Below are 10745 nucleotides of genomic sequence, written 5' to 3' on the forward strand. Positions count from 1 at the left end.
CGGTATATATATAAGTTAACAAAATTGTAAATAAAATCTGTTCGTAAACCAGAGGCTGAAAGACTGGTCGTCTTCACGCTAGTACACAACATAAAATCAAACACAAGCTCTGCCTGATTCCCATTCTACATTTTGTTATCGGGTATATAATTAATAAATATCATCCTAAATTGAGTTATAATAAAAAACATATTATTGCCGTGCAACCAAGTGGTCATCACCAAAAGTTCAGCAACCTCATCCCGCTTGGCAGCACGCAACAGTTCCATTGAATCGCTCAGTAGGAATCTTATTGATAATCCTACACAACTACACAAGTACATCGAAAGTTCTAATCCGCGAGGTTAATTGCTTTACGACAACGAACGACGAGATGAGAGCGGATCAATGGTCGGCCGAGCAGAGGCAGTGGCCTGTACACAGCAGGAAGCAGGGGCGCAATCGTTCCAGGATTCTGGAGGAGGTAGTCAAAGAGATCGAGATCCTGAATCTAAGTCAACTGCGGATAGGTTATCACGGGGATGCCTCTCACGGACTGACAACGCGACACACTTGATATTCAAGAAATGAGATAAATTTGTTCGCCACTAGTCGGTCAAAAATAGTCGAGACGTATGATCCAGGAGGTTCTACAGCACTTGAACTCGGCGAGAGGAGTGTCTCTGATTGTGGCACCTCGGTGCGAGAGGACCTCCTGGCGAATAGCAGGAGCTTGGCAGCTCCTTTAGAGTTGTGAAACCTGCGACGCTCGCTGGTGGATCTAGCGACCGGAGGTTAGTTCGCAAGCTAGTTCATCCAGTAGTCAGGTCAATAAACAAGGCCATCAGTAATAAGGAGGCAGCTAAAACAACTGCCAAATCAAGTATTTATAATGTCAAGGAGCTGATTAAGAGGTTAAAGAGTCATCTTCTTGACAAGAATAGCCTTTACCTGAAACCTAAAAGACCTGAAATAACCGTTTCCCTCCCATCGAGGTAGAAAACGTTCTATATTTTCCTTTAATATCGTTTCATTTTATAGATTTTGATCATTTAAAATAATCACAGATTTCACTTATTTCCATTTGTGGATTTAGGTGATTGTTACATCATCTTCTTGACAAGAATAGCCTTCACCTGAAACCTCAAAAGACCCTCCCATCATGGTAGGAAATGATTTAATTTTCCTTTACTATTGTTTCATTTTATAGATTTTGAAAATTTTGAAATAATCACAGAATTCACTTATTTCCATTTTTGGATTTAGCAGATAGTTACATCATCTTCTTAACAAGAATAGCCTTCACCTGAAACCTGAAAGACCCTCCCATTGGGGTAGAAAATGTTACATATTTTCCTTTGATATTGTTTCATTTTATAGATTTTGATAATTTAAAATAATAACAGATTTCACTTATTTCCATTTATGGATTTAGCAGATTGTTACAACTTTTTATCATTTTTTGTCGTAGTGGCAATTTCAACTGTAAGTCTTCCATTCGCTTAATTTAGTTTCAGTATATTTAACGTACATCTGTTGATTTGTGTTGAAATTTAGTACATCAGATTATACATGCACCAAATGACTTTGGTTAATTGTTATATTTATCACTTATTCACTTAGTTTGGTTCAACAAGTTGTGTTAGTGATGCACACCTTTAAGTCTCGTATTTATTGTGCGTCTCAGACAGCTCCAGTGTCGCCGTTAGTGATCGTCACTAGTTTCAAGAATGTACTGATAAAAATAATTGTATTATAAACAGCTGGTTGGTTTAAGAAGGGGCAATGTGACAGAGTGAACCGACTGAACGCCTATACTGAATGGAAGTGATGCCAACCGCTTAAAATTTTTCCACCTTAGCGGATTTTAAAATCCCCTAAATTCGAATCAAAATACCCAAAATTCCTTTGGTAAATGAAAAGTTTAATTAACTATTTATATTTGTCATAACATTTGTAATAAAATAACTTACCTCCATGTACCAATTAAGTAACATATAATAAGTTTGTAACTCTAAAAAGTATCCAAAAATTATTTTCCCCGATAAAGTTCTCTTTTCAAAATTCTTTCCCCTACACTGAGAGAAAATCCTCATGTTGGCATCATTGCTGGATAGCATCATAAAACTGCCAAATGAGAGAAAATGCGCACACACATACGCCTCAGTAATTACTCGAGTTTTCATAACTTATAGCTCTTCTGTTTGCTAGCTACTAATATTTAAATTGAATTCTGAGTTTTTACAGTTCTTAGAATTCTTACTCAAAATTTATGAGCGAGACAATTAATGTGAATGTTTGGTTGTCTACGTCAAATAGAATATTTTAAAATTTATTCACCGATGTGAGGGGTGTACCAGTGCATACGTCTTTTGTCGCGGTGTTGTGAATCGATTCGATACAATTCAAAAAAAAAATTAAAGTTTCTATTCCTTTTAACACCCAAATAAATAAATATATGAGTATATCATATTAACTGGAAATGGAAATATATCTCAGAACATAGGTGGTAAGCGTACTGAATCCGCAAATAAATGGAGGATGTTGCACCCTGGGATTTTGTACTATTTCAGTTTGTTTATGTTTACTGGACATATTACACTTAAGCAGCAGTTTCAATTGAACAACATTATTCCACGAAAGATATAAAAGTATCGCCCAACGTGGGGCTCGAACCCACGACCCTGAGATTAAGAGTCTCATGCTCTACCGACTGAGCTAGCCGGGCTTGGGACGCTGAAAAAAGACTATGCAAATGGTCATAATTTTAATATACAATAGGCGGAACTAGATGAAAATTGTAACTATATTCAGGCATATCCATGACGTTGATGGAATAAGTTTATATATAAATACTAGCTGCCCTGCCGAACTTCGTTCGGACATTTCATTCCTGCATATTTTCGAAATTTCTGAGAGACTTCTTTAGCTATATTTGCCCACAGTCATAACTGCGCACACGGACAATTGCTCACAGGGTATTTTGCTCACAAGCAATACAATTAAATTAAATTGTGAGCAATTGCCCGTGTGCGCGATCGTCAATGTGAGCAAAAGTCCCGTGAGCAATTGAATCGGTGAGCAAAAGTCGCTGTGGGGAGTATTACCTGTGAGCAAAATACCCTGTAAGCAATTATCCGTGTGCGCAGTTATGACTGTGGGTAGTTTTCTGTGTACAGTATTCGTGTGAGCGATCGTCTTGTGGGCAAATGTCCGGTCATGTTTGCTCACAGCAATACTCCCAACAGCGACTTTTGCTCACCGATACAATTACTCACGAAACTTTTGCTCACATCGCCGATTGCGCACACGGCCAATTGTTCACATTTTTTTTTTATATTTATTAAAAAAAACAATAAATAATAATTATATTCGTTTGAAAATGGAATTTACTAAGAGTGAAAGGGACAAGCCCATTCTAATTTACGCTGGGTTTGAATATCTTCAATTCAGAGTGAAAAACGACATCATTGTTTAGAGGTGCAGGCAAAGTCGATCAGCGAAATGTCATGCACAAATGAAGACATCGAATAATGCAATTATTGAAGAACCCACTACACATTGTCATGATTCCTGTCCGCAACAAATCGAAGCGCAGAAAGTCCGAATTAGGATGAAAGAAGCGATGACTGATATTGGTGCAACGCCAAGAAATGTCGTTGGGGCAGTGATGGCAACCGTGCATAATGACGTTTTAGCTCATCTTCCCAAGCAATCGTCCCTGCAAAGGAATTTGCGTAGGCATAGGCAAGCAGGATATTTGCCAAACCCAAGAACACCTGCTTTCGACAGGCCAGCTAAATATGCCCCACCAATTCTTCACGACACCGGCGGGGACGATCCAGAAAGGAAAGGAAAGGAAAAAGGATAGAGCATTGTTAATGCAATTAAATCAAAAGGAAATATATGGCGATGGCACTTTTAATAAAGTGCCAAAAATATTTTATCAATTGAATACGTGGCACGCTAAAGTAAGCAATTCATATCCGCCATGCATATAGTTGCTACTGCAGAAGAATGCAAAAACATATAGGAAGATGTTTGACATTTTACAGGAATTGCTTGCAAACCTCGCCCATGTCAAAATTTTGGTAGATTTTGATCAAGCATGCATGAATTGCGCTGCAGATGCATTTCCAAATGCAGAAATCAAAGGGTGTTACTTTCATCGGACCCAGAGCCTGGTCCGAAAAATAGGAAATGTTGGCCTAAAACAGCAGTATGACACCAATATGGACATCCATAATCTGCTTAAATTTATTGTTGCTCTGGCGTTTGTGCCCATAAACGATGTCCAGCACGTGTGTAATCAGCTGGCTGCGACAATGCCTGATGAAGAATCTTATCGTCAAGTTCTTCTGTATTTCCGCGCAACCTACGTTGGTGCCCCTGATAGGAATCCGCAGTTTCCAGTGAGAATATGGAATCATTACCAAGCAGCACTAGAAAGATCTCCCAGAACTAACAACTGCTGCGAAGGATTTCATTGACGGCTGAAATGAAAAAAAAAAAACGAAAATCTGTACGTTGCAGATTCCACAGCAGTACAAAATTATCATAATGCCGACGACAAAGTGCAATATTTAAGGAGATTGGCAAATTTACAGTAAATGTAATTATTATTTGTTTTATTTTTTTATTGCCTGGCAAATAAATTCTGTTTTAGATTTTTCATATATAATTATTGTTTTACTCTTATTTATTTCACATACTATTTCCTCAACCGCCTAATTTTCTACAATTTTAGATGCAACAAATGAAGTTCCTGATCGACTGCAAGTTAACGAATTAGAAAATCTATCCCAAATGTTTCGAATTACGTTTGGGAACAGCTAGTAAGGAATGGTATTCAAAAGGATTGTATGATTGTAATCTGGATACCAGGTGCTAATTTGATTTGCAACTTTTATTCACACCACAAGGCGTTCCTCAATGGACCGAGGTACATTACATTTAATTCTCTAACTCTACGCACATGCAAGCACAATCAATTCTGCATTGCAGAATCTAATCCGGCTGCTGGTGCCACACTTAATCCAGCCAGGTCGCACCGTCGAGTCTGCAAGAAAGCAAAGAGAGAAAGAAATCACACAAGAACACTTTGAGATACCTGTGAATGAATTGGACCTCGCTATTTTTTAAATGTCTTCCACGATTGCCGCATGGTTTGCCACGTGTGGTGGAAAAAGAAAAGATGTCGCTGATAACGCCAACAAAAACAAAACGAGATAAGAGCGACAAGGAGAGGCATGTTACAATGAGTCGCGAAAAAAGTTTCACAATGCTTAAATCTCAAGCGCAATTGTCAGCACACCGTAGAAAATGAGTGTACTGAAGTGTCTGCACCAACGATTTCGATCAACATAGTTTAATGATGGGAAAGTGTCGATTTGTCGAAAAGTCAAATTCCGGCGGTCTTGTAGACTCTTTCTTGTGTCCACCACCTAATAACTTCAGCACGACGAAATTAGTTTTCGAAATCCGTATAAGCTCGATTATTTCTGCATCAGCTGGTTGAATGCTCTCGAGCAACTGGCGCGCCTGGTAAAAGTGTTTATATCCAGTTGTATACAACGCAAGGCTGTCGATGGGCTGTTGTTGCGGGGTGAAACGAGCAGCCGATGTTAATTCCAGAAATTCCGGATAGTGTACAGGCGGCGGAGCTAACAAATTTTGAAATGGGGCAAACCGATGATCATATCGTACACGTTCGTTGTCAAATTCGGGATTTGGCATTTGTAGTTTCCCATCCATTCGGAATGCCATAAGAGCCTTGTAATATCCGCCGCACATATTCTGCAGCGCTTGATAATAAACTGACTCTTTTAAATATGGTCGTGACCGTTTTTTTTGTTTAATTTAGTCTTTTTCTTGCTCAAGCCTTTGTTCTTTTGTAGTTCAGTGAGCAATTCCTGCTCGGCCAGAAAACTGTCTGCTCTAGTCAACGCAGATACCAGCCATCCATATAAGAACTCATACAAATACCAATATATGTAGTAATATTCGTGGACGCTATACAATTCCAACTCAAATCCACTGAGCAGATACATAATCATAATCCGTAAAGTGTGATATAGAATCCACGTGCCGAAGCAGGCAAGGTGTGGTCGAGACTGGGTTGCATTACTTGTGAGATTATGAAGATATGCATCCGCACGTTCCGCTTCATCCTGTAAGCTAGTGAACTCTTCTAACAAGTGCGCCAGTTTGTCACGCTGTCTCGCGCGATTGTGCCCGCACAGTTGCAGGAAACTAGCAAATGCACGCATACAATGCGTGAAAAATGTGTCGACGTACGGGCGTGCTTGTTGGTTGTATAACACTGATTTTGTCGTAAGTGCTGGCGGCGAGATGAATTGCTTCGCGGCGTCTTTCAATATATCCTTAAGGACGTTGACATTTGTATTTGCTATAACACTATAGCTGCCCACGTATAATAATTGCAGAGCAGATCGTGACAAAATACAGGGCGATGTTTTGCTGAATTCGATGAAAAAATCCAAGGCTTGATTAAGAGCGGTCACCATGTTGATATTTGAGAGAACTTTAAAACGTTCAATCATATTCTCGAAGTAAACTAGAGCGTCGTATCTGGGTTTGATTTTCGTGTAGCGTGGAAACGTAGGCGGTAACAACCGTTGATTTATAAGTGGTTCAAAACCCAGTATTGGAGAATTTTCAGCTAAAATATATAATTTTTTCACATAACATATGAATCGAATTTATTACACTTACACAATGCTTGTGTTCCCATGTGAGTCGTTTTAATCATCACAAAGATCAAATCCGATGCAATTTTTAATTTAGCCTTGATTAACTTCTGTACTTCGGGTGTTACTGACAAATGTTCGTCGCGTTTATGAACAAACAATAGTAGTGTTTGATATAGCACACGTACAAATTTTATACGTGAATATATCGCCACTATTTCTTCTGCCTGTACCTCCATGGATTGCGCACCGTTCGAGTATAACGCACGGGCTTCCTTGTCAAGTTCTTCTTCGACTTCATGCAGCATACCAACCACATGCTGTACACTGACATCGGGATACAAATAATATCCGTACTGCATGCCTTGAAAATCTTCTTCTTCATAAACCATTGCTCTGCACAAATAAAAATACATTTATATAAAATTGATCCATTAATTTAGACTTACTTTTGAATACAATCCTTTATGATATCCAGTAGCTTATATATGGCAATACAAAATGCCTTAAGAGTACAGTCCTCAATGAGGTATGGTTTGTGCAGGTATAAATTAGTAAAAACCGTTTGAGCCAATGAATGTCCTTCCAGCCATGATACCATGCATGCCAGAGTTGTATCAATTATTCCAATTAAGTCTGAGTTACTTATGCCCCATAACAATATACTTCCATCCTAAAACAATGTATGTATTACATAAATCTGCATTCCGTGTTGTTAAATTAACTTACTTCTATTGATTGATCAAATGAATTGGCTTTCTTGTTACCTCTGTTACATAGCATGCCTGCATCCATCTTTGGATCCATCATTTCAATAGCAGACATAGCTTCAAAAAGGCCAAACAGTGTGTCATGAAGCAGTTCTCCTAGCACCAGGTCTGCAAATCATTTATAAGTCTTAACTATATAATAGATGAAATAATCAGATTTTCCTAACAAACCTTGCACTGATGTTTGAAACTCTTTCGTTATGTCCACCCAATTATATTGAGCTTTGGTACCACCATTGGACACATTATTAGCTGGTGCCATTGATGGTGAAATGGCACTATCTTGTGAGCCTTGGTTATCATTTGTTGTTACTTCATTTGTATGCTCCATACTTTCACTACAGTCTGGAATACTTTTGAGGTGATTCTAAAAATTTGTGAGTTACAGTTTAAAGGCAATACATTCATTTGTTATTAGTTATACTTCACCAATCTCATTTGGTATATTTTGTATAATAAAGTTTTGTACGCATGTCTCACGCAAAACTATTCATTGCTCGAGTTACATATTCTTCAAGTATTTATGGTTATGACAGATTACATTATTAATAAAACTTTTGATACATGTAAAATTTACTTACGTTTATATAGTGCGTGCTTTTTTTCACTGTGCAGATTTTTCGACGACTTACTAGTTACTCTTCTTCCTGATTTCCCTGAAAACTCCTATCGTTTCCAACGTCGTTTTCATCACATATTTCCTAGGGGCTATATATGTGTGTTCATAACCTAAATATATACATATTAGCTAAGGAGAATTCGGGATAACAAGGTGATTCTTTAATTAGTGATTGCTTATAATTTCTTACAAAAGTAAATATTTGTGGGGTGTGCAAAAAGAAATGTAAAAAACCATTTAAGAGGAAAACAGTTACATCATATTTGAAGGAATCATGCACCAGGTATCATTAAATAATGTTGTAAATATACTTTGGTATTTATTGTTGTTTTAGAAAGTACATGCAAGTAACCCGAATTTTGTATTATGAGTGTAGTATATTTTATACTATAATAATCCTGAGGGTTCCTGGGCATAGTCTGAAAAGAGCGTTTCGGCCAAATCACAATACGTTTGCAACCATGATTTGACATCATATATTGTTATGTATGATCAAATGAAGAAGTGCTTTGTGAAAGGAGTTTTTTCAGTACTTAACTACAATGAGTTGTATCTACCAATAACTCTAACTTGCTATGATGATCCAATGAATTAAACATATTGCATAGCTATTGAAAGTTTATTCCTGGTCTTGCCCTGGGAATGACGATGATTTGTATGGCAAAAGATGGTGCAATTTTGGAAATACCACTTGGAAATATTAAATGTGATTACTGTGCAACCAATTATTCTGAGAATCGTTTACAGGCAAATAGTTAAAGGAAAGATTTCCAAAGTTTATCATCACTTTAGGGGACTTTCATTGCAAGAAATGTGAAAATGAATTGCCACAGCATTCGTTTCACCAGATCTTTCTTTTTCTTATGAAATGGCTTGGTTGTGCTGAGTTTTACGAAAACAGCGATACCAGAATACTCTTGATGGCCATTAAAAGTAAAAAAAATTTGAAAGATGTTGGCGAACGAAATGAATCCTTAAATAAGGTTGTACTCAAAGATGTGTTTAAAGCGACGACTAAAGAAGATGGTTATGCGATACTCAGAGTCACAATTGTTGTGCCGTTTGTGAAGGGAAGCGAAAAACCTTATATCCATAAGAAAGCGAAACTAAACGCAATATTGGCATGCACCCTATGTTAAAGGGTATAAAACGATTTTTTGAGTGACGCTGCTGTGCTTTGAAAGTCGCTATTAACCATACGCGATTGCGATTCCGCAAAAAAAAAAAGTCAAAAATACAAACTTGAATCCCATGCCGCGTTTCCGAAACATGTTGAAGAAAATAATAATCCGAAACACAACACGGCATTAAATCTAAAAATGGAGATATGTGAATTTAATGATCATGCTAATAAAATAAATACTAAATATAAAAAAGTAACCCTACATGATATAAAATTAAAAATTTAAATCCAAAAATGGAAATAAGTGATTATAAATTCTACTTGAACTCTTCTTCTTCTTCTTAATTTAAGCTTGAGCTTGTATTCTACTGGCTTTTTTCCTGGGATAATGATGTCCAACTATCTCGCCACCTTTTGTTTGGTCGGCCTAATCCTCTCTTTCCGGGTGGTAGTGTTACTGTTACGATTTTTGCTAGTCTGTTGTCGGCCATTCTTCCAACGTGGTCGTTCCATAGTCTCCGTCTATTTCTTGCCCATCTTACTACATCCTGTATCTGACATTTTTCTCGTATGGCCTCGCTTCTTATTTTATCAAGCCGTGTGTATCCTGTAATTGATCTCAGTGTTTGCATTTCAGTTGTCCTTAACATGCATTTTGTAGTGGTGGTGTCTGCTCTGGTTTCGGCGGCATATGTGAGCACCGGTCTGACGCAGGTTTTATATATGTGCGTCTTTGTTTTAGTGTCTATGACTGTGCTCTTCCATATTGCGGTGCGCATGCAGCCGGAGATACGTGCTGCTTTCATGGCTTGATAGTGGACCTCATCATGCAAATTTCCCCAGCTTGAAATTTTTGTGCCCAGATAAACAAAACTCATTACTTGTTCAATCGGGCTACCTTCTACCACAATTTTGCACCTGATTGGGTGTTTGCTAGCAGTCATACATTTGGTTTTACTGCTTGATATTTTCATGTTGAGTTGTTTTGACTTTTGTTCGAATCGGTACACAAGCTTTTGAAGTTCATCTTCCGAGCTCGCTATTAAAGTGGCGTCATCCGCGTAGCATATACAGTTGATCTTATGCGTACCCATTCTGTAGCCTTCGTTCATGCATGTGATTTCATCGACTATTTGGTCCATTACGGTGTTAAAAAGAAGCGGACTGAGACTGTCTCCCTGTCTTATGCCGGTGTTTGTGTCAAATGGCTTTGATAATTTGTTATTGTTCATTTTAATTTTTGTGGAGTTGTTGGTATTTAATGTTTGTATCAGTGACAGTAGTGGTTCTCCAATGCCTTTCGCTTGCAGCGCTGCCGTTACATCGGTGAGTTGTACCCTATCAAAGGCCTGTGTCATGTCTATAAAACATATATATGCAGGTTTGTTATATTCTCTAGCTTTTTCCATAATTTGTAACCTTGTTGTGCCTCGTTGATGTTAATAAGGTCTGAGATTTTTTTGGCCAGGATGCGGGTAAACAGTTTCATGACATTGTTGAGAATCGTTATTCCCCTGTAGTTAGCGGGAAGGTCTTTTCTACCT

At 37.9% G+C, this 10745-nt stretch overlaps 1 protein-coding gene, 2 long non-coding RNA genes and 1 other non-coding gene across 4 annotated transcripts; 1 reads left to right on the forward strand and 3 right to left on the reverse strand.

The window, feature by feature from the left end:
* Positions 1-268: 268 nt before the first annotated feature.
* Positions 269-1789, reverse strand: LOC135802438 (uncharacterized). The gene is made up of 2 exons (XR_010550556.1): positions 931-1789; positions 269-850 (listed from the first exon to the last, which is right to left on the reverse strand). It is a non-coding gene; the product is annotated as an uncharacterized lncRNA (long non-coding RNA).
* Positions 1790-2634: 845 nt separating this feature from the next.
* TRNAK-CUU (transfer RNA lysine (anticodon CUU)) lies at positions 2635-2707 on the reverse strand. The gene has a single exon. It is a non-coding gene; the product is annotated as a tRNA-Lys (tRNA).
* Positions 2708-5331: 2624 nt separating this feature from the next.
* Positions 5332-8182, reverse strand: LOC135802434 (N-alpha-acetyltransferase 35, NatC auxiliary subunit-like). Its single transcript, XM_065316019.1, is given in 8 exon segments — positions 5332-5829; positions 5832-6661; positions 6715-7085; positions 7139-7362; positions 7419-7567; positions 7631-7826; positions 7889-7970; positions 8041-8182. Coding segments are annotated over 7 exon segments (2271 nt in total). The 5' UTR covers positions 7898-7970; positions 8041-8182; the 3' UTR covers positions 5332-5337.
* Positions 8183-8218: 36 nt separating this feature from the next.
* Positions 8219-9454, forward strand: LOC135802435 (uncharacterized). The gene is made up of 2 exons (XR_010550554.1): positions 8219-8361; positions 8413-9454. It is a non-coding gene; the product is annotated as an uncharacterized lncRNA (long non-coding RNA).
* The last annotated feature ends 1291 nt before the right edge of the window (positions 9455-10745 follow it).

Source organism: Atheta coriaria, unplaced genomic scaffold (genome assembly GCF_025399875.1).
Source record: "Atheta coriaria isolate IRGN ID8LTWV9N9 unplaced genomic scaffold, Caltech_Dcor_3.1 hic_scaffold_23_pilon, whole genome shotgun sequence".
Taxonomy (NCBI): Eukaryota; Metazoa; Arthropoda; class Insecta; order Coleoptera; family Staphylinidae; genus Dalotia; species Dalotia coriaria.